This window comes from Falco cherrug, chromosome 12, assembly GCF_023634085.1.
Source record: "Falco cherrug isolate bFalChe1 chromosome 12, bFalChe1.pri, whole genome shotgun sequence".
NCBI classification, from domain to species: Eukaryota; Metazoa; Chordata; class Aves; order Falconiformes; family Falconidae; genus Falco; species Falco cherrug.
This window is the reverse complement of record NC_073708.1, coordinates 30,179,245-30,202,389: the sequence shown is the minus strand read 5'-3', so window position 1 is coordinate 30,202,389 and position 23,145 is coordinate 30,179,245. Positions and strand designations below refer to the sequence as shown.

Sequence of the window (23,145 nt, the reverse complement as noted above, 5' to 3'; positions counted from 1 at the left end):
GGGGCACCCGTGCCGGGCCAGCCCCGCTCTTTCTCCCCAGCAGCGAACCGAGCGCAGCCCCCCGCGCCCGCCCCCCCACCCCGAGCCGAGCGCTGCCGCCAGCGGGCGGGGACGCGGGGGCAGCCGCGGGCCGAGCCGAGCCGTGCCCGGGCCAGGCTCTCCCCGCCCCGGGGCAGCCCCACGCCCCGGCCCAGGTGTGTGTCGGGCTCGCCCCGCCTCGGCCGGGACGGCGGCAGGGAGCCGGGCTGCACCGCCGGAGCCGGCGCGGAGCGGCGAAGGGATGGCTGCGGTAACTGCCGGGGGTCCCGCCGCCCCCACCGCGGGGGGCACTGCCCACGGCCCGCCCCGCCCGGGGGGTCTCGCCGCGGGGGGCTGTTGGGCGCCGGGGGCAGCGCAGCCGCGGGGTGGGCGCTGTTCCCCCCCGAAGCGGGGCTGGGGGGGGCTGCCGGCGCCGGGGCTCTGCCCCCCCGCTCTGCCGTGAGCTGCCCCTTGATTTAACGGAGAGCAGAGGTGGATTTATCTCTGCCCCCCCGCCCCCCCGGGAGGAGCCGGTGGGTTCTGAGCGCGGGGGGGCGCGGGGCCGTGCCAGCCCGGCGCAGAGGGCGGCGCGGGTTAAGCATTAACCCACCCCGAGCTCCCCTGGAAACCGGCTAAAGGACCGACTAAACCAGGAAAATGTGAGGAGGGGGACGCGCAGCGCTCCCTCTGGGCTGGGCTGCGTGTCACGCCTCCTGTGGGGCGGCAGGAAGGGGCTGCAGAGCTGGGGGCAGCCGGGCTCCTGCTGCCCCCCTCGGTGTGGGCGCAGCCCCCCGCTGCTGGGCCTTCTCAAAGGCTCCTTATCGCGGGCTTGAGCCGCGCTTTGCTCTGCCTCCTGGAGCGATGTTCACGTTAAAAGAGCGTGTTATTTATAGGGGGAAAATATGGAAAGTTTAGCTGTCCCCTGACTCCGTAACGCTCACAGCTTTCCGGCCGGTGGAAGTTTTGTTTCCTTTTTATTCTCTCCCTCTCTCATCTTGCGTGGGCTTTTGCCAAATGTTTTATTATTCACAGTGAATTATTTGGCCAGATGTAGCTGTAATACGTATTGTGAGCTTTTGGCAGCCCTTTTAAATTTATGAGTGCATTCTCCCTACTTGTCAACTGGTCAGATTTCCAGGGAAGTTCCTCTCCGCACTATGCCGAGCCCTCCCTGGGGTGGTGGGGCGCTGGGACAGGGGTTTCACTCCTGTCCGACCCACCCGGCGCCATGCTCAGGCTGAGCATCTCCCCCAGCCCACTGCAGGTGCGTGGGTCGAGCCGGAGAGTTGCTTGGATGTGCTTTGAAACATCCCTGCGCGATGGAAGGCCATCCCTGCGGAGACCGGGAGAACTCGCTGCACCTCGGAGGGTCGTGCTAAGCTCAGCCCTGTGCAGGGATGCAAGACCTCCCGGCCTGTGGGGATGGAGGGGGTGTCCAGGTGTGCAGGAGGTGGCCGTGGGGTGCAGTTTAACCCCGTTCGTGTTCCTGCCGCACCGGCTCTGTTCGTGGCACCGGTGTGAGTGTCCCAGTGGGCTGCAAACTGGGGGAAACCATATTCTAGTGAAGGGCACCAAGCACGCATTAAGCGCAGATAATCTTCCAGTTAATTAAGCAAATCATTTGAAGCTGCCATTTCAAGGCAAGAGGAATAACAACTTAAGGGGGGCCGTGGGAGGCTTGTATCCACCCCTCTTTAATTAAAGGAGCTAGCGACTGTCACAGCCATTTCTGCCACAGCCAGTGCCAGGGAGAGGCCTGACTGAACCCTGTTTCGCATGATTCCGCCTCGCCTGTGGCATATTGAGACACGCAGGTACTTTTTCTTTTCTATTTTCTTTGTCTCTGAGGGCACTGATGAGGAACTATGCGCTGCAGTACAGAAAATCAGTAAGGAGAGGTAAACAGCGTTGAACTCTTCAACTGTTGCTGCAGCACGTGTGAAAGCTCGGTGCAATTGCATTAGGGCACCTCGCTGCTTGATTTCCTGTCTGGCATCGCTGGAGGGATCGGGTACATGTGGGATTTTTTTTTTTTTTTCCCCGAAATCTGATTCATCCTCCGTATGCTTCTGAAAACTCTCATTCCCATCGGCTCGCCGCTAGATTAGGCTGTCTGGGCAGCTTACACGGCATCATGCTGCTGACCACTAATATGAAATATAATTGGAGCAATTCAAACCTCTCCCCCAAGGGTTGGTTCTTTACATCATGCACTACCCTGTGAAAGTAATAAAGTCAGTGAAAGGGGTTATTCAAGAGAAATTGTCAGTGTTTAATAAATCGTGCAATTAAATGCAATAAAACCTCAGTATGCTATTCATCTGTTCTGCCTTAACACTTAAGGCTGGGGCTTTTTTCAGAATAACGAAGTTCTGTCCTAGATAATTTTTTCCAATTTCCTCATTAGACAGGTTCTCGTGAAGCCTTACAGTTCTCCTCACTGAACTAAGCTGCCAGAGTAGTGCACCTAATGTAATCGTGACATATAAAAAGTTATAGAGCAGTTCAAGGACTTAAGTAGCTCATAAATTTTTCTTCATATTTTCTCTCTAGTTCAGTTCAGGGCTGAGTTTAAGCCACGACATTGCAGGCAGAAATTGCGGTCCCCTTTCTACAGCACAGGACAGTGAGATGCCTGGGGATGAAGGCCTGAAACAAAACGTTCTTTAAGTGTCCTGTTAAACAGTGCTGTCACTGATTAGCAATCTTTGTTCAGAATCATAAATCCTGTCATCTGGTAACTGTATGGGAGAGGAATTGTCTTCACCTTATTCATTACCTGGACTGGGAGATGCTCTTGCTGTCTTTGTGTGCCACGTGCTTGGGTTGTATGTCCTCTGCTTCCCAGGGTGGGAGTGACAGCAAGGGGAGAAGCATCCAAAGAGCTGTGGGGACCTTGAGCTGAACCAACACAGTGGAGGGAAATGTTGTCCCAGAGGTCATGTGGAGCCTGCCAAGGAGGATGCTCAGTGCTTCTCTTCCCATGGTGGAGTTTTCTAAAGGGGGCAGGGGATGGACTGGGGGTCTCCAGAGCAGCACCAGCCTCTCCTCTGGCTGGTGCTTGTGTATACTGAAAAAAAAGTGCAGCTCTCACACCTAGCAGGTCGCAGCACCTCTGCTGGGAGGCTGTGAAGTTTGTTTTAGTGCTTGCCGGGTCTTCCTGAGGGAGATTCTCCGACATTGGGGAGCAGGAACCCATCTCTGCTGGTCCTGCTTGGTTGTGTTTCCATGCTCTGCTCCTGTGTTTCCCCCCCGTCTCAGCTCTGTTGCCTTTATTAGAAGTGATTTGTGAGCCTTCGGAGGATCCTTTGAATGAGCTAATTCTCCTCTCCTGCTTTTAAATTTTCACCAGGCTCAGAATATCCTTGGTGACCAGGGTGGAGTCTGCAGCCTCTTTCTCTCTGAAATGATCATGATCAAATAAATTGCCTGTTGCCACCTGTGAAAGCAGATGTTTTGTGCTCTCCTTTCTTCCCCCACCCAGGAAGGTGTGACTGATTTCCGAGCTCTCCGAGCAAAATTTCAAAATGACTCCAACTTGGCCAGCAAGCTGGTGCAGCCACACAAGAAGCCTCCCACCGAGATCGTGCCCAAGCTGGGCTCTGGAGGGAACGCTGTGTCCAGCCCTCTGCCCCTGAGTAAGAGAGAAGGGATAATACTAAAACCCAAGGGTGAACCTGCCCATCCTGCCCGTCCGCACCCTGCGCTCACCCAATGCAACCCCTTGGCACATCCTCCAGCCAAGCTGGGATACGTGGAGCCGACGGGGCACAACAGAGAGCACAAAGGCAACATCTTGGAGAAAGGGCCGAGTTCTCCCAAGAACAGTCCACAGAAACCTCTGCCATCCCATTGCACTGACCGGCAAGGATCAGCCCAAAGAGCCTCAGAGGGCCCTGCACTCCCAAGTTCTTTCCACCATGCCCTACGGATGTGGGAAAACACTTTATCCTGCAGCGAGAAAGCAAGTGCGACACTCCCAGCCCAACGGGCAGCAAACTTATACGTGCACCCTTCCCTGGAGCAGAGGGCAGCGCGTGCTCCGGCTGTGCTGAGCAGCAGCAGGATGCGACCAGCTGGCAGTGAGCCTGCGCTGGCCTTGCCTGCCCAGAAGAAGGATGCTCTGCGCGGCCGTGGGCCGGCTCTTCCCCACGCTCCCACAGGACACAGGAGCTCTGACGAAGCAGGTGCTGAGGGCGCAGTGGCAACCAAATCCTGCCAGCTGGGTTATCGTGCACCAAGAGAGCAACCTCAGCACCAAAAAGGTATAGTAGGCTGTACTCTTACAGTGAGCTCTGACGCATATGAACGTATAGGTACATAGGTGCTCTGAAAGTGCAGCATAGAGCAGCTGGAGAGAAAAGCTGTTACCAGTTGGGACCCCCAAAGAAGAGGCCAAACTGGCCCGAGTGGTCTCTTCTTTCTGTGGAGGTCCTGGAGATAAGAAATGGGCCCCAAACTGCTGCTGAGCTTGGGTAAGGGGAGTGTTCCTCAGCTGCACCAAATTTTTTAAAGCTCACTCTAAGCAAATGTCCATGTTTTGAGAGTCAAATGAAGGGTGAAGACAGGGGAGTGTCTTCAGGTTTGGTCTGCTCTGGCCTTCTGCAGTTGCAAGGTAAATGTGACTACGCCCTGCCACTTGGTTTTCCCACAGACCCTAAAGGCTTGGCTTTTCTGCCAAGACAGTTTGGTTCGAATTAAAATTCAAACTACTTGAAAATTGAAATTAAAAGTTCAGGCTTAAACCTGAACTCCTGCCTCTTCACCCTCCTGGCTTTGCAAAAGGTCACGTTTGAGCTCAGAAAGCATATTCTCCTTGCAGTATTTTTTACAGAAACTGGTGTTAGGAAATTCAAATGCCGTGAAGTTCTTCTTGCTAACGTCACATGGAGTGGCGGGGCACTGAAAAGATTAAGCCTTTGTTTACCCTGGAAAGCTACCTCGCTCGGGCTGTGTGTTGAAAACAGCTATGCCACTAAATCCTGGCAGATTAAACTGTTATCGGCACAGATAATTAAGCTAGTATTTTATAAACCAGAGGAAGGGAGCTGTCAGGAGTTGAGGCCCCAACAGGGTTAACTTTGTAAAGATCTGTAAAAATGGACGTTTCCATTTATTTTTCCATTCTGGTGACATGGTGGGAGCCCCGCTGTGTGACAGGGATGCTGAGACTGGGAGGAAGCAGAGCTGGGTAGAAATGTCTGCATAACAACTAACGATGCTACAGGAATTTTTGCTTATATGAGGGCTAATTGCTGCCTGTATTTGTGTTTCTCTGGAGCAGGATCAGAGCCTCCCTTCTGCCAGCCCAGAGCAGGAAAATGGTCTCCGTGCCCCAGGAGCAAGTGGCCAAGGATTAAACCTCTCCCTTCAGCTGAATCCCTGGGTCCTGCCCCTGGGAAGCCTGCAAGACCCCCAAAGTTCGATCTCAGTGCTTTCCGAAGCGCCATACTTTCAGTCCACAGGGGGAATGAAACAAGTAAGAGATTTCTAGTCTTTCTCCCCAAACCTGTTTTGCAGAAAATGAATAATAATTTGCAGTTTACTGTCATTTATAAGGCCATGGTTCCAAGCACACATAAATAAGATGTTGCTACTTGTTTCTAACATCTTCCTTAAACAGTAAAAATTGCTCAACAGTTTCAGACTGATTTTTTTCCTCTTAATCTGGAAAAGGGATCTGGTTTTCCAGGTCGGATGTCACCCCCATGCAGCAACCCGCTTTCCTCCCAAGTGCAGCGTGTTGTGAGCGGGTTACAGCTGGCTGTAACGCAGCAGCTGTGTGCGGAGAGCTGATCTTTATCGCTCCTCTTCAATGGGAAATGCCTTCACTCTGCAGCACACAACTGTGGGAAGGCAGGATAAAATGGGTGGAAACCGGTCTGCTAATCCCCTCTTCTGTTTTAAATACAACAGAGGGCAACGTTGTTAAATGTTCCGACATCAAGAAATGCAAAAGTTCAGTTTCCTGTAATAAAACCCTATCGATGTTGCATAATAGAATATTCTGGACCGCTTAATAAGCTGCTAAATGGTGTTTCTTTATAAATACGGCCTTAATTATAGCCAGATCTTTAGGCACAACTTTTACGAATCCAAAGGGAGCTGCTTTTCTAGGAAGGGCTCTGCTAAACTCTCTTTGGCTGGACTGTGCCAGTGCTTATTGGTCTGCCCTGGCCTTGATACAAACAGAAGGGGAAGAGAGAGGTTTTCACTGCAACTCTTTTCCAATCTACTTGCCTTTTCTAAACATATTTAATGGAGGAAACTAGTTACAGTTCTACGTCATCATCTCCGTGCCCTCTCAGTATCACTCAGTTATTGATCTCTAGAAAGCCGGAGGTTGTTGCCTGGAAACATGAAATAATGACATATTAACGTAGCCACAGCCCCAGTCTCCGCTGTCAATCTTATCTCACGCCTGCCTTTGTGTGCAGCGTGCTGCCTGGAGGAAAGGCCGTCCCCGTCACACCTCCCCGTCGCGGCAGCCGGTGTTCTGTAAGAGAACGGTCTTGCCTTCAAACACTAATCCTCTGTGTGTTTGTCTGCAGCTGCTGAAGAAGAGGATTACTTGACCCCCGAAAGGTGAGCGTGCGGCAAGGCAAACATGCGGCTCGCCAGCAATGGGAGCATCCCCATCCTGCGATGCTGAAGCATCCTTGTGCAGTCTGGAGCGAACATCCTGCTCCCAGAGGCAGCGACTTACTCCAGGGATTGTGCAAAGCCACGTGGGAAGCTCAAAGCTGGCTGGGATGGCCTTCTGAAGTAGAAAGCTTCATCCCTATTTTCTCCTCTGGGTTCTTTGAGCAGCATGGGGAACCCTGCCCAGGTGTCCTTAGGTCTGGTTTAGCGGGTTGGGGGGGAACGCTGCCAGTGCTTTGGCTGCAAAGGTGACTCAGCACCCATGTGGCATTTGCTTCCTGTTTTCTATATACTCAGGCTCGGTGTTTTTAGAAAAGAGATGCTTTTTAACAACTGTTGCTGAAACAAAGCCCTGATGTAACCAGCAGGTGTTGGCTTTTTGCCAGCAGCGGGGGAGCTTGCCCTCCCTCATGTTTGTGCAGCCAGCACAGCCGGGGTACAGGAGCCACAGCCCGCCCTCCCCCTCCCCAGGACTTCAGCTGTCTCCAGAGGCTGAAGTGAGATTTTTGTTGAGTGGTGGTCCAAATTCACTGTTCATCTTCATCGTCAAATTCCAAGTTCATCTTCTGCTACCGCAAATGTCTGAAATGGCTCAGAAATCTTACAGGCACAGATGGTTTTGTATACAAGGGGATCCTGACTTTTTCTAATAAGTCTTTAACTTGTTATGAGTGGTTACGTAGTGGTCCTTGTTCTGTGCCACCAGAACGGCAAAAATGGAGAAAAATATTCATATACATGTTGTCTTAGCTGCATGAATATACAGCTGTGAAAATGGGAAACAGAGTGGATGAACCAAAGCAAGAGAGAAATTCTTAAAATGCTTTCTGTGCCCAAACCATGAACCCTTGCAGCTATCGCCACAGCAAGCCATGCTTTTCACATCATGAGGTGCTCCTGCCAGCGTTGGCTGGTGTTTTGTTTAACTTTTAACCTGTACTTGTCAGAAGAGGACTGGTCAAAAAATAACCAGCTCCAAAGCTGTCATGCACCACAAGGAAACTGTCCTAGTAATATATTGCCGCAAGATTAGCTGCCTTGCTCTAATCCTTGTGATACGGTCTGTACAAAGGTCGATTGTTAACTATTAACCATGTGATAACTGGGGAAATGAATGACATCAACTCCAGCACGGAAGCAAAATCGTGGGGTTTTGGGAGCAGAAATTCCCCTCCTTGAAGCCTCGCCTTGACTGAAGTCTGGTCTCTTAGAGACCCTGACGTAGTCACTTGGGCTGATTAATCCTGAGCTCCGATTCCTTGTTTGGGAATAAACAGCCTGCCTTCACTACTGCTGGTCAGGGACCCAGCAGCCCAGCTCTGTCGCAGGTCCGGTGTAGCGCTGTGGTATATGTGAAGGGCTGGCTGGTGTCTGGCACAGCTCCCAGGGTGCGATTTTATCCAGGGGTTGGGCTGGAGAAGTGAAAAATCGGGGTTTCCCGGCCTCCTCTTTCTCAAGCAGTGGCACCAGGGACAAAATACCTGCTTGCAGTATTTTTGCAATTGTGTATGCACAATAGGGGGACCTACGTGTCCAAAACACGCTGTGGGACCAGTAAGGCGGCAGGCGCTGCCCACAGTGCTGGGGGCTGCAGGGGACAGCAGGAGGCCAGGGCAGCCTTTGGGAGCATCACAAGCTTCTGCTCTACTTTAGGTGCTGTTTCTTATCTGATTTCACTACTGGTAAAATGCACCTTGAGTTTCTTGTTCCTCTCGTTCTGGTTTGCAACAACTACTTAGTGTTTACTCTGTTGAAGCTGAGTTGTGGCAGTAGGGTGATTCAAGGAAAACCAAGCCCTTCCTCGGGTTTGTTATAGACTTACTGTTAAAAGGTGCGGCAGTTCTCACTATAACTCTCCCTGCCATGACCCCAGTATGTGTTATAGGCTGCGTCTTGTTCAGTTGCCGCTTCCCGGTGCTCCTGAGCTGCTGACACCTCTGCTGCCGTGGATGGAGGGGATGCCTAAGGGGCTTTGCCTGGGTGATCTGGGAAGGCTTGGATTTCTCTCTGCACCTATTCCCAAATGATGCTAATTGGAATTTCCAGAGGAGGAAAGGAAAAAGGAGGATGAGCAGATGGGGACCGGGCTGGGAAGCCCAGTACCTGCGGCTGAGCGGTGCTGGGGCTGCGGCACGTTGCCTTCTCCCGCGACTGGCACATGCCGCTCGCCCCATCGACGCGGAGCATGTGTCTCACTAAGCTCAGGAGCAGGACCTTTAACCGTACCCTCTGATAGCTCTGCTTTCCCTGCCTGTTTCCTTAAGTAAGAAACAGCATACCAAACTGCAACTGGGTTGTTACTCGTTTTAAAGTAGCTGTAGTGGGTTTGAAAAATGCTGCGCTCTGATTTCCTTGAATTTTTTTGTTCTGTTTCTACTTAAGGGATCGCTGTAGGCAGAAGACCATAATCCCAGTATGAAGTCCCCTGATGTGCTTTGAGCCCTATAAACGCAACCTGTCCTACCAAAGGAAAAGCAGTGGGAGTGGGGAGTCGGGGGGAAGGCTCAGCTGAGCCCTGGCACAGGTTGCCTCTCCCTCCGAGGAATTCCTGATTTCACTTTGCTTTTTTGTAGGCACAGTATCAAAGCGCTTGAATTCCTTGTCCTTAAGATGAATATTTTTTTTCCAGACTTCTAAAAGGGCCAGAAAACAAAATCTTTTCTCTCTTTTCTTTCATCTTCTCAGTGCCCAACTTGAAGAGCATCATAATTATGAAGAGACCCTGATGTACCTGAATCAGTCTGGGGACACCACAACCTTGTGTGTCATTGAAGGTACTTTGCCAGGCAAGACTGCTAGGTGAATTACATGCGATGTGGGATAGAGCCTTTAGAAAATGAAATAATATAGCTTCTTCAAGATGAGAAAAGCAGCTGCACGTTGGTCCTGGTGAGCGAAGATAACTGTCTGTACTGTCCCTCTGTGCACTGACAGTGTATGAGGACTTTGGGGCACAGGCAAAATAGAAGTGAGCACTTTAGTGGTGAAATGGTGCTTACAGTAAGGCTGAGGTGGGGAAAAGTCATGAGACATTATCCATGTAGAAGAGAAAGAAAAGAAGATAGTGATGCAAACCTCAGCATCTGCTTAGGAGCAGAAGGGTACTGGGCACAGAGATTTTCCATCTCCATCGCTACTTCTTCCCAGTATAATTTTCTCAATCAGAGTTGCCGCTGCTCTGCTTTTACATTTTTCAAAGTTGCCTCTTTTGAGGGAGGTTGGTTTTTTGCCTTGTGCATTGGTTTTCTCACCCCTTGGAACAGAAGCCGAGCCAGGCTGTCTTGGAGGGGAGTCAGGAAGTCTTGAGGAACCTGCCACAGCCCTTTTGTGTTAGCCCCTAGGGCTATGAAAACTGTGGCCAGTTAAGCTCGATGCTGCAGCCCTCTGAATGTAAGCCAGGGCTAAACGGCAAATGAAAAGACCCTGGCCAGTGTGACATGGTGCATGTACCATGGTGGAAGTGTGCCTGGATGCTGAGCGTGTGGGCTGAAGTTGGGGTTTGCAACATAAAGTGCAGTGACTTTAACATGGACTAAAAAGTAATATGTATTCACAAATATCTTTTCTAGTACCCAAGGCAGAGCCTGAAGAACACAAGGTAAGTCTCATCACCACCAGTTTTGATCTTTTGGGCTTGACCATACCATACATGACATGCTTTCCTGTCTTAGAAACCTTTAATATCTGTATTTCTTATCTGCTGAGTGTTTCTTTATGTGTGTTGTCGGTGAAGACTCTCAAAAAATAAGAAATTGCAGAGGGGACATGAAGGCTAATGAAGTTTCCAAACACACTAGGGAAGCGAGTCAGTTCCCTTGACTTCCACTGCAAACATGTAAGGAAGGGGTAGCACCACCTGGACGTTGGTGGCAGACCAAGTAAGTGTCAAGCACTGATATCTAGACCGTGAATTCTTGGAGGGAAAATCCACTGAATTGTTCTGCAAGTCCCTGCCAGAGGCACGCTGTGCTGGTGGTCCCTCTGTGAAGGCATAAAAGCCAAACTGAGCCAGGTTCCTTGTCATGGCAGCATGCTTCGGGTTTTGGCTCGTAAGCGGGGCAGCCGTGGGGTGCATGGCTGCACGGGTCCTCCTCCCCTGCTGTGGGGGTGTCCCTGCTGCAAACTGCAGCTTGACTCTCTTCGTTTTACCCTGGCTGCAAAGGGGGTGGCAGTTCACCCTGGCAGCGGAGGTGCCCTGCAGTGAAGGCAGGAGAGTGCGTTTGCGCGGGGCCCGAATTGCTGCAGCGGTCCCTAGGGAAGACCTGCCGGGCTGCGTGGCTGGACTCACAGCAGGTAGCTGGGCTGAGAGGACGAGTCACCTCGTGCCAGGAGATGGTCATGTACTGGGTATTGGTTCTGGCCCTGCTGAAATGTCAAACTCCACTTCCAAGTCAAATTGTCCAGGAAATAGCATAGGTTTCCAAAGGCAGTTATCTGTGCATGATTTGCAGAGAGGCTCTCTGGCTTGGCTGTAGTCTTATTTTATGGTAGGTTGGAAAATCTTTATTTAATTAAAAAAAACTTCCTCCCCTTCTGTAAGCTCTCCAACCTTTCGTTCTGACCAGTAGCTTCATCGGCCTGATCCCTTGTACTGTTATATTACCCTTACACAGTTTGTCAATATGTGTATCCCCTGTCCTGCGAAGTAGAGGATATTTCCTTGTCTGATGACTATTCCAAACATAAAATGCTTCTGGGCTTTCTAAAGAAATATTTCTTTAACTACTAGATGACAGTTGAGGCCTTGTATAAAAGCTTGACTGTTGAAAAAAGCGCAGTGGCTGAAAGCTTTCCTCTCCTTCGTTCTAGAAACAGAAGACAGATTTTCTCTTTGCCAAATCCAGGTAATTTCCTTTCCTTTCTCTCAAGCTTTTTCTAACCCCACAACTAACTCAGTGAGGGTTAGAGTATTGTAACACTCAGTAAATAGAAAGACATTTCATACATATCATGACCAGAACAATGTAGACGATGATGCTCGTCTGTGTCAGCATTCATGGTTTCTAAGATCGTTTTCATTCTGAGGGATACCTGGAGGGGAGATTGTCATCCCTCCTCTGGCACACAAGAAAATACATTGTCTTTTCCTACTGAAACCTGAACTCTTTCAGTGTAAGAAGGGGGAGGTGTGAGGCTCTCAGGCTGGGACACCTGGTTCCAGGTCTAAAGCCATGTGGTAAGGCAAGGTCCACACTGAATTCCACCCTATAAATGTCACGTTTCAAACTCCTTGCAGCATATAATCGCTGCCACTGGCTGAAGGCTGTTTTTTCAATGGGGACTGAAGAATCATGTAGTAGAAGGGGGTCACTTCAGTGGGAAATGTTGTGATGCTGGAAAAAAGGTACCAAGTTCTGCCTCCTGCTGCTGTATCTTCCCTAAATTGCAGTATAGTGTGGTGAGAGGCACATCTCCTGAGCCGGGTGCCACCGCTGGCAAACGGATATAGCTTGTGCATTCCTGCTACTAGAAAACAATCGTCTTAGTTCACCTCTTTTCCAAGAGTGATTGCTATCACCCCAAGTAACCAGTGGCCTTTAGGGTTGGATTTCCCCTTACTTTTAGTACTGGTGGTCTTTTTGGCATCTACCTCATTCAAAGGGAAAATGAGCTGCTTATTTGGGCACAGTCATAAAGCAGTCTGCCTGCCTGTCACTTTGCTGAAGCATTTCTGTTCTGGGATCTCCCTCATGTCTGAAATTTTCAGTTCTGGAGGAGCTGTAGTAGAAGATGAAAAAGAGGAAGAGCCAAGTCTTGAAAGAGAGAAACAGGAAGCAAAGAAAATTCTCAAGGTATCGTAGAGATTACTTTTAATAATTACTGTGTGGGGTCTCTTCTCCTTCTGTCTTCCCTCTCTTTGGGAAACAGTTAAAATTTGAGTCCTTAATATTACCCCTGGGGGGGTTTCTGGCTTCTCTTTTGTCTGCTCATTGCTCAACTGCTACTGCCTAAAAGGCAGGTAGTGCTGCCAAGCAGCACGTGTCCACCAGAAATCCCTGATGGAAAAAGGCGTGAAACTGTATTAATTCCACAGAAAGATAATTTACATTCTTGTTGATGTATATATGTAAAATGTATTCACTTATATGAGAAAAGTGTTTCTAAAGACTGTATTGACCAGACCAAATGTCTGATCTCAGACAGGTGGAAATGGATACATATCTCCCACTAGCTCAGCCAAGGAAGATGGTGGAGGTGGGGTGAAGGTGCTGCCAGTGAAGCAGGATGTGTCAAGTACCCAGGCTGCAGAGCATCCTACCCTACAAGGGCTGGCAAAAGACGGAGCAGAGATCTGTGAGTATCTCATTGCGCTGTTGAGTGTTTCCTCAGTCCTCAGTCCCATCTGTTGCCCAAATGTCTCTTCCATATGGGAAATAACGTTAAATTTGGATGCAACTCTTGAACCAATTTAGTTAAACCAGGGCAAAAGGTTGCATGCACATTTGTATTCTGGTCTGAATCATTTATTTTGGCTTTGCAAATAGCTTCCTACGTTGGTTAACCACCTGCGTAACTCAAACCAAGGTGTTTGTTTTTCTAGCAGATTGCCCTTATCCAAGAGAGTTAAAATCCATCTCCTCTGCTTCTCATAATTTATTAAGTCTCAGAAAAGGATTTGGCTAAGGCTTGTGGTAGGAACACACATGAGCAGGGTGAGAGCCTGAAGTCTCCCCCTTTCCCTTACTAAGACGGATGATGGCTCCTTGCTCCATTTTCATCATAGTTCCAGTGAGCCTTTTTCTGACTTCGGGCTCCTTCTGTCACGACGCTCTGACATAGCATCTGGAGCTGGTGATACGCACCTTGGCTGCACAATTAAACCCAGTCACATGCCCTCTGTAAACACTATTTTGCAACTTCAGGTATAAGTGTGCACGGGCTCTATTCTGCAAAAGCTTACTCCTGCCCCTGCAAGCCGCTAGTGTGATACAGCAACATTTCAAAGATGAAAGAGAGAAAAGTAGCTCTGTTGGGCTCGGTGGACAGACCAGGAGCGTGAAGGAAAAGTGTAAATTCACTGTGGCTGTGGTTGTTGTTATTGGTGTGGTCCTCAGGTGTTTGTTTTTTTTTTTTTTTATTTTAAACCACTTCATAATAATTTTCTCTTTTGGTTGGTGTCTGTTTTTGTGAGAAATCTTGCTGGTTTGCGTGACCTTTGAACAGCTGGAGGTAATTTCTGTTGGGATTTTTTTTTAAAAAAGTACTCATGGTGAGCCTCCTGCTATTGTTTCATCAGAGAGCCTGATTTTGCAGAATTGTTTGGTTCCCCCGCAACCCTCCCCATCTTTTTCTTCTTCATGGGGATTTGAATGTTTTGCAGAAACTTTGCCCATTAACTAGACCGTACTGTGGTGGTGCATGTTTCTGGTGAGACCTACTGCATGCACATGTGTTCATTTAGAAACACTATCTGCTTTTATTTGTGTGGCTGCATTTCTACGTTACTCCAGCTCTTTTAAATCAGTTTTAAGTATTTAATATTGCCACTTAACAGAGTCCTCCAGTAATAATCTTTTTCTAACTTCATGAGGTGCAGCTCTCATGCTTGGTTCCAGCTCTTGGTGAAATACTTCTCTGGGATACTCTCCTTCCTTGTCTGCTTTATGAGATGCTGATTTACAGGTGTGTTTCCAATGGACTGGACCATTATTTGGGTCTTAACATCACCAACCATGCCAAACCCTCCCTTCAATCACTTCTCTCAATATCCATGAGTAGTCTCTTGGGATGTTTTCTGGTGAGGAGGATTTGGGTCAGAGCTGCTGCAACTGAGAATATCGATGGATGTTTTAATTTTTTTAAAATGTAAAATATTTAAACACTTTAGAATGTTTTAAAGCTAAATGTTTTAGAACCTGAAACCTTGTAGAATTTTTTTGGTTTTTTTTTTTTCTCAAAGTGGCTCACAGCAGAGCCTTTCCTGGACTCCTGGAATGGAAAGTATGTCCATAGGCTCCTTGTTGTGGCATCAACTGTTATCCTCAACAGTTGCCCTTGCCCTGAGAGAAGTTCCTCAGAAAAGCTCCTAAAGCGAAGGTGCTTTCTTGTTTCCAGTGCGCTACATGCATGTTGGTGCCCCAAAACCAGGGGTAGAGATAACAGCCTTGAACCAAAACACCTGGCAGTCTCTGCAGGCATGGGAGGACATATATGATGACGTTGGGGAAATGCAAGATAGACTGTGAGTATGGACTTAGGCTCTTCGCTGGGGTTGTGTTTATGCAATGTCTTTTAAAAATGACGCTGCAGCAAATCTCCATGTAATACTTCTGTCTTCTAGCAGCCACGGGTCGGATGCCTCAAGTCCGTTCACTTCAGCCAGCAGTAAGTGCAGCACGTGGGGAAGCTTGAACAGAGCTGCTTTTAATTTGGGTTGGTCCCCAGGAGATGCTGTGAATAGCTTCTTTTAACTTGCAACATCTATAGTGTCTCCTTCTGGCCTGGTTGCTCTAAATTCCCATTAAAACCAGTGGGGAGCAATACATGTGGCTAGCATGGAATTCATCTGAGTGACCTCGAAGCCTCTGTAAGAGTAAAATGTAATGGCCTGGGTGCAATTTGTCCAGCAAACCTCACCTCGTCGCTACTGAACGTGGTTTGTGATAATGGCATACCTTGGGTTTAAGTTTCAGGAAACGGCTGTGAAGAAACATATGAAGATGTTGAGACTGGGGGTGATAATCCAACAAAACTGGAGTAAGTTCCAATTTCTTAGCCTGTATTTTGAAATACTGACCATAATTCCTTGATCTCACATGCCAGGTGCTGGCTGGAAGCCTTTTTTTCCCCAATACTGCAGAAATGTTGTTGCATGGGTGGCTTTCTTCCCCTCTTCCTCCCTCTTTCCCCTTTGGCTGACATGTAGGGAGCAAAAAATAGTTACCAAAGTTAAAACCCTGAGCAGTGAGGCCTTTCTGTTAGAGTTGGTAGCACTCTCCATCCGTTGGAAATACTCCCCTTACAGACCTCTCCTGGCATAAAGCACACAGGACAGCCTTGCTAGCCTTTTGTTTTCCGAAGCCTTGCTCGGCTGTAGCTGAGAAATGGTACCTTTTTGTGTGTGCCGAAAGAGGCAAGGCTGGAGGAACAAATGGGGACCTTGTCCCCATAAAAAGGGACCAAATGCTCCCATTTCAGGTCACAGAATGTTGGAAAGCTGAAAGGACATGCTGCAACGAACATGCAACCTTCTCCTTTTTATATAACTTCTCAAGATATTTGCTTCCACAGGCTGTGTTGTAAAAGCAATGAGTTTTGCAGGCTCAGGTTTATACATTGCCTGAGCTTCCCAGATGGATTAAAAGGCGAAACATGAAGTTAGGTGTGTTTTTACTTATTAGCGTTGTGTGGTTCCCTACCCTCATGCAGTAAAGGATTTCCTGCATCCCTTTGTAAGAAATAGAGACAGCCTTTGGGAATGACATATGGGCTGGGGATGCCGCACACAACTGCTTCAAATGCATCTGGTGGCTCTCTTCTAAGGAGCAGTGTGGGAGGAATAATAAGGTGTTGCTCTACATCTGCTTTTCCCTTACGGATGTGAGACTCGTACTGGCTTGCATCTGGATTCAAGTCAAGCTTATGCGTGGATGTAGAGCCTGTGTGCGTCAGAGAGGGAAAAAAGATATGGGAAACGCGAAACCCCGAGGTGACTGGGCAGTTATTGAGAGGCGAAAGTGTCATTTCTCTGCAAACTGCCCACAAGAGCTGTGTGGTGGAGGCGCACGAGCTTCTCGGGCCAGCGGGTGATGCGCTGGTGGCTGCGCCTGGCTCCCGGGCTGACCGTGCGTCCCCCCCGGGCTCTTCTGCGCCTCTGTGCCGGTGCCGAGCAGCAGCAGCAGCTGAACGCCGTTGCTAGTGCGCGGGAAAGCAGTGCGTCTGGCGGGCTTTGCAAGGGAACTGCATAACACAGCTAGAGTCGGGACCGAATTCACGGGGTGCAGAGGTCACCGTCTCAATCCCCAAACCAGTCGTTATGGAATCTTTCTATTGATCCCACGTGCAGGATGAGGTGTGCTGATACACATAAAGTATTTTTAATAGTACTTGCGCATGGATAATGTCCCCCAGGTGAGGATCTTGGTTGTTCGCAGATACTATTAGTAAATTGCCGTGTAGCTTTGCAACCCCCCGTAAGCTTGAGAGAGAAGTGTGTATAGTGGAACTTCTCTCTCAACAGCATATACAACAAAAATGTGTGGTGAAGGGTGGCACAGACACGTGCTCCCAATGTCCTCCTTTAATGGTCACTGTGTGCTTCTGGGGAATTTTTGTCCCTTTCACTAGGAATTTTTACTCCAAATAAACCTGGATCGTTCTGTGGTTGTTAGGTCAGAGGAGACAAGTTCAGTTACACAGAAAAGTTTAAAGCCAAGCAGAGATTTGAGCTTGGACTTCAATAAGTAAGCACTTTTTGCTGTGTTGGTGCCTTTCCCATTGAATCCATCATTCATCCACATGATGCTGTCGAGGCTTAAAGCTCACTGCTGAGCTGAGGGCCAAGGTCTGCTGACCCTCCTGTACCTGCTTCGGGATCTCTGGGGCTACGAGCATGGCAGTTCTCACACAGTTCAGTGCCTGGTGCCTGTTTAATTTAAAATCTGTTTCTCATTTGGACAGAACAGAAAAACAGAAGAGATTTGGAAACTTGTTCAAGATAGAAAAGTTGAAGCTGAAGAATACCAGGTTCAAGGAGAACTTAAGGTAAGAAAATGGTGGTGGTCCAACCCCTTCACCCTCTAAATCTGAACATTCCTGTTTGGAATAATTTGAGAGCAAGAGGTCTAGGAGTAAGGAATGCAGCTTTATTGGGAAAGTTATGCCCAAAGTGCTTCTATCAACTCATGAGGAGCTGCTGTGGCAGATGTGGCCAAATGTCCATCTGTGCAGCTTCTCTGAAGTCTCTGGCATCGGGAACCTGCAGGAGCTGGTCCTACATCAGTGTCCCAGTTTTCATAGGCTTTCTGCTGCCCTCAGTACCTCAGCATGATGCAGGTACACAAGGGAATGCAGAGATGTGATACCTGCTGCCTAGAGCTGTGGGCCAGGGTTAGGCAAAGGCTTGTTGATGTGGCTTTTACGGGCTGAGGGTTTTTATTCCAGGTACCATTTATAGTCAAGCTGGCAACAGCATCTGCTGAAGAAGTTTACTGTGGAGCCTGTATTCTAACAAGTTAGGATAGAGGACATTGTGTAACTGCCTCTAGTGCCCTTTCAGGTACTCTAATATTCAAAATCCTCATTAAGGTTCCATGGAAACCGCCTTTTCTACAAGTGCACGGTAGCTGCCTGCTGGACTTGTCCTCCACTGCTGCCGGCATGTGCCTCACCTTGTGCACAGTGCCTGAAGTCCAGGCAAATGCTACTTTTTCTTATTTCTTTGGAAATTCCAGATTAACCCTTTCCTCTCTTACATGAGGAAGGTTTGTTTTACTTAAAAACCTTTTCACACTAGGTGTTCTGCCATGTCAGCGGCTCCCTCCTGCACTACTGCTAAAGATCGTCACAGGGAAGGAGCCACCAGGTTTCATGCCATTCTCCTGTTACAAAGAACCCTTAAAGCTCCAGCAAGTATCTTAGATACCTACAGTCATTGTCACATATAAATTGCAACCTATGATATTGTCAGACTGCAAGGAGGGAATTACTACTGCCTACAGTTACCAACTGTCCGTCAACCCTCTAGCTATTGGGAATGGGTGCAGGAGGAGGCAGGAGGAGGGTGCTTTTGCCAATTTGGACTGTTCTTCGGATGCAATGTAGACCTCTCTTAACCCACTTGACGAACACATGGCTCCTGTTGCTGCCAGAGGGTGGAGATGCTGATTTAGCAAGGGCTGTGATACTGGCAGATGCTGTTGGTGTCACGGAGACCATGCACCTAGACCTGCCTCCATCTCTTCAGCAGCAAGCACTGCCAGCTTGTTGGTACTTGTGGCTTTCTGGGCGATGCTGATGTGCAAACTTGTTTCTAAAAGCTTCTTTGTATCCGCAGACTGTTTTCCACTTCGACACCAAATTTAGGTAAGCAACATACATATATCTGACTCTTGGGGATTTGTGTGTGTGTATGTGAAGAGGGAAATGTATTGCACAATGGAAAATGAACTTTACGCATCGTGCCTTTCTGAAAATCATTTAATGTGGCAGCATTAAAATGGGAAGACTTGACAGAGATTTGTGCTTCACTTGGGGGTAGTTTGTCGCCCATTTTGGGGTGTTTTTTCTTTGTATAGGAGCATTCCTCCTGTAGCTCTGAATATATTCAGGAAGGCAACGTGCAAAGCAGTCTGTGCTGAGCCACTGCCTCCAGACTGGCAGTGGTGTTTAACAGCCGATGGCACTCCAGCAGCTCTCTGCAAAACTATGTAAATGGGAGTGGACACAAAACCTGTTCCCACTAATGAAGCCTTGAGAAGGTGCTGGAGTGAACGTACCCATGTTCTCAGCATGGAAACCCTGCTAGGGTTAGCTACCGTGTGAAGCTGGGGCTTTGCTACTGCTCCTACTCCATCTCTGGAGCTGGATGGCCAAACCCATCCAGAAAACGTCTCATACACTCAACTACCAAACCTGAGCATCCTGCCTTGTGTGGGAGTTTTGCCTGGTTTTTGGAGCACTGAGGATCTCGCTTTTGCATTGCCTTGGCCTCGTTGGGTTGAGCAACTAGCAGCAGCCACAGTTTTCCTCTGCAATACATAATTTGGAGGAGCGGGCTCAGAAGGACATCTCCTAATAATTTTCTCTGCTGCATTTTGGTTGACAGCGGCTGTTTCCCAGGAGGACATGGTGTACGACAATGTCGAGGTGGGGCAGAGAGAGCTGAGGTGAGGAGGGTGCCCTCTCCTGGGGCTGGCCTCGGGCCAAGGAGATGTTCCTCTTGGCACAAACCTGTGCCCAGGGGAGCCTGCGGTACTGCAAGCCACTGGGGGTCAGGAGCTGGTCGGGACTTAGTCCTCTGGAGACAGTCCAGGTGCCCTCTCCATGTGTGTTTAACTTGGCAAGTAGCATCCTGCAAAATGTTTTTTCAATGTTACCTAGTTAGTGCCAGGGACGTGGAAAGGAGGGAGCTGCTCCCTGAAATGTGAAAATTCGGATAGTTTTCCTAAGGAAGGAAAACTTCGTCTCCCAGACCCGATAATCAGCCCCATCCTGGCAAGCTCTTGTCAGAAAAAAATACTTTTAATAGGAACAGCATGTCTTGATGTCTTGCTGCCAGATGATTGTGGCAGCAGCACGTGCTGGTATAAATCACAGCAAGTGTCTGCATTACAGGGGTGGTTCTGGGGGGAGACAGAGAAAAATCACAGCTCTGTAGGTACAGGGGCTTGGGGAGGGGATGCGGTCTGCTGGAAAAAACCTTGAATTTCTGTGTGGCTCTTTCCCCTCTTCTCAGAGAGAAGGATGACAAGTACAAAACCTGGATGCCAAAATTTCTGATGGCAAAAGACAGTAAGGACCAAAGGAGAAGCAGCGATGATGTGGAAAGGTCTAGATTCCCATTCTGTGTTTTCCCATGTTGTCTATCTTCGTACACACATCCCTCGAGTTGTTTGCAGGAGCGGGACGCCCTGATGGCGCAGATGGTTTTTGCTGGCTGCTGCTCCAGGGTCCTTTCCCTTTGAAGCCAGCTTTCAGGAATCTCTGCATAAAATATCTTCAGGGCAAAACAAAGCAGGGGATATCCTGAGGGTCTCATCTTGAAGTTGTATCATGTCTTCCCACTTAGCTGAGACAAAAAGGTGTAACTTGCTATATATTTGGCTGCTTTTCTGCCATGCTCAGTGCCATTCCTTCTTTAATTGTGCCTTGATTAAATATTTGATCTCTGTGGATCAGCTATTGCTATTTTGGCAAGAGTGCTGTGCTTAGAAGCCCTGTACGCAGCATAGTTAATTGCCTGTGTGTTCCTCTTGCCCTTATTTTAAGATACTGATTTCTTGGGTCTTCTTTCTCCAGCTGGGTTCATTGCATTGCCTATTGCTGTACCATTTGTGCATAAAATCAAAAATAAAACTTTCTGTTATTGGCACTGCAAAACTTTGCATGGAAGTAGGAGCTTTAGTTTCCCATTTAGATCAGAAGAAGGTGCATTGCAATGAGCTTTTTCATGACCCGATACCTGGGACTTCAAACAAATGCAAATCAGAGACCTATTTTCCAGGTTGTCCCCACAAAGCTCGTGCATGGGGTTGCTCAAACACCACTTGCTTTGTTGTGCCAAGTCATGTGTATAATTTCACAGACTATCGGGAAGTCGATGCATTTTTGTCTGTTCCTTAGAGCTCGCAGGTCCTGCGGCCTGAGACCACCAAGGAGGAATCTCTTCACAGCTTAAAAGTCCTGAACTTCAGCTCTTGTTTCCCCTCCTCTTAATTTTAAGTGCATGAAAGTTAGCCAAGGGTGAATGATTTATTGCAAGTGGGTGTTTTGTTGGTTGGTTGCTTGTTTTTTCCCCTGTCTTCATTCTAAAATGATTGCCGTAGCTGGAATTTCAGGTACGGACCAGAAGGAGTGGTATTTCCATACCCAGGGAATGCCCCAGCATAGATGGCCATCGCTCCCCGTAAGGTGTTATAAGAGCTTGTTAATCACTTTACAGTGCCATGTAAATGTCTGCTTGGGTGACTTTCTCCTCCATATGCTAAAAAAACCCCAAAAATCTGGAGAGCTGTGTCAAGCCCCACTGCCATAAATGACTCAGAATGAGAGTTATCTGGGGACTCTTTATGTGTGAATATAAATAAAACCAGAGGGGGACAAACTGCTGGGGGAAAAGTGAATTGTTGACTTCTATAAAAACCCGACTGATTCAAAACACTCGATAGTTTGTTTGTTCCCACGCTGCTTACAGAAAAAACAGTTATTCCAAATGGGGATACGAAATGGCTCAAGTCATGCTCACCGGCAGATTTGAGGTGCACGTTCATTCTTTTACAGAAGATAGCGATGGGAACAGTGTGCTTTGCTCTTCCAAGAGTTCACTGCAGACTGGAGTTAGGCTCTGGGTTGTATTTCCCAATGTGCCAGGGATTATTTAAATGGAGCTCAGAAATGTGCGTCTCTCCCTCTTGATGCAGAAATATCTTCAAAATCAAGAAGAGCAATGTGGAAAAAAGCAGGAAGATGGAAAAAGAAGAGAAGTTTTTTAGAGAAACATTTATGGTGCGTGTCTGTTTAGAGAACTAGTTGTGCCAGAGGAAAGCAGCTATGTTTTTTTGTCAATCCTAAATTTTGACAATCCTATCATGCTTAAAAGATGCATGGTGGAAAGTTGTTGGTCCTTAGGTGTGCTGGGAGGGATGTCCCACTGGCCTGCTGCCTTCTCCCCTAACCTGGGATCTTCATCAGGGATGTTGCTGGGTTTTTTTTATCTCATCAGCTCCAAACAAAGCCTCACAGCCCAACCTGAAACCTCTTCTCTCCACCCCTCCTCGCTGCCCTTAAAGACATTGCACGCGAGTACAGAATAACTTGTGGTTTTTTTCTTTCCTGCAGTACGATAAGGAGATCAACATTGTCAACACAGCCATTGCCGCGTGCTCGGTCCCTAGTAAGAGGAGGGTTGATCTCCCAGTCATAGCTGGAGAACAGCTAGATGTTATTGATGTCGCGGAGGACAACGCAGTGATTTGCCGCAATTTGGAGGGCAGATGTAAGTTTGCAGAAAGCCTCTGGCACGGGTGGCCGCTGCCGTCCCATTTTGAGGGGTAAATCGGCTTCGCAAGCAACAGTATGTTCTTTGTGCTCAGCACTGCCACTTCGTGCGCTCAGGAGTTTACAAGTTCTTTTTTCCTTCTCTCAGATGGATATGTTCTAGTGGAGCACTTGAACTTCAGGTAAACTCTGCTTTTATTTATTATGATGCATATTTTCTTCTCCTTCCTGGGTGTAGATGCCTGAGATCTGGAGAACGGGACTTAAAACTTCTGAAGGCAGGGGAAGGTTAATGTAAACAGCCAGTATTAAATATTGAATAAGTATTTCCAGTTTTAGTCTGCTATTCTGCTGTTACACAGGTTTCCAGTCCAACTGCAGCTAAAAAAAGCCCTGTCCAGTCATGACTTGTATAAATTGGAGATTCTTGACTTGCCTTCAGATATGCCATATTAATTCACATCTGCTGCAAACATGGGCCCCGCAGTGTGCATCGCCTTGCCAACTCACACCCTTAAATTCCCTGCTGCATTATCATTTCCTTGCATGTTCATGCTTAATTGATACAAATGAACCTCCTGTTGCCCAGGTGCCCATTGCCGTGAAGCTTTCTTTTTTTGAGGCAGACGGTACTAGCTGCCCTCCCTGAGAGCTGCTTTCTCCTAGAGCATCCCTGAAGGTCTCTTTTGTGCTTCCCACATCCATGAGAGCCCACGTTGGTCAATGGTGGAGTGATGAGGTGAATGTAAATAAAGTTTTATTTTTTACACTTACGCTGTTTAATGTGCAAGGGACGTTTCCTTTTTTGTCTGCTATTTAGAGCACATC

At 48.3% G+C, this 23,145-nt stretch overlaps 1 protein-coding gene and 1 long non-coding RNA gene across 6 annotated transcripts; both read left to right on the top strand.

Moving 5' to 3' along the window:
- The first annotated feature begins 175 nt into the window (after positions 1-175).
- FYB2 (FYN binding protein 2) lies at positions 176-23,090 on the top strand. Of its 5 annotated transcripts, none has more exons than XM_055724862.1 (20): positions 181-289; positions 3,503-4,283; positions 5,303-5,497; positions 6,570-6,603; positions 9,346-9,434; positions 10,230-10,258; positions 11,470-11,504; positions 12,368-12,452; positions 12,801-12,954; positions 14,716-14,842; positions 14,945-14,985; positions 15,288-15,357; positions 17,281-17,364; positions 18,656-18,684; positions 19,427-19,487; positions 20,057-20,149; positions 21,741-21,825; positions 22,159-22,315; positions 22,466-22,499; positions 22,907-23,090. In XM_055724862.1, the coding sequence occupies exons 1-20, from the start codon at positions 281-283 to the stop codon at positions 22,920-22,922; spliced, it is 2,208 nt and encodes a 735-aa protein (XP_055580837.1). In that variant the 5' UTR covers positions 181-280; the 3' UTR covers positions 22,923-23,090. The 5 variants fall into 5 exon arrangements, 4 of the variants coding, with proteins under 4 accessions (XP_055580839.1, XP_055580837.1, XP_055580836.1 ...); XM_055724861.1 differs by having other exon boundaries at positions 182-289; positions 14,942-14,985; XM_055724863.1 differs by lacking the exon at positions 20,057-20,149 and having other exon boundaries at positions 182-289; positions 14,942-14,985.
- Positions 592-3,465, top strand: LOC114016167 (uncharacterized). Its single transcript, XR_003560483.2, has 2 exons — positions 592-2,029; positions 3,371-3,465. It is a non-coding gene; the product is annotated as an uncharacterized LOC114016167 (long non-coding RNA).
- Positions 23,091-23,145: the final 55 nt, after the last annotated feature.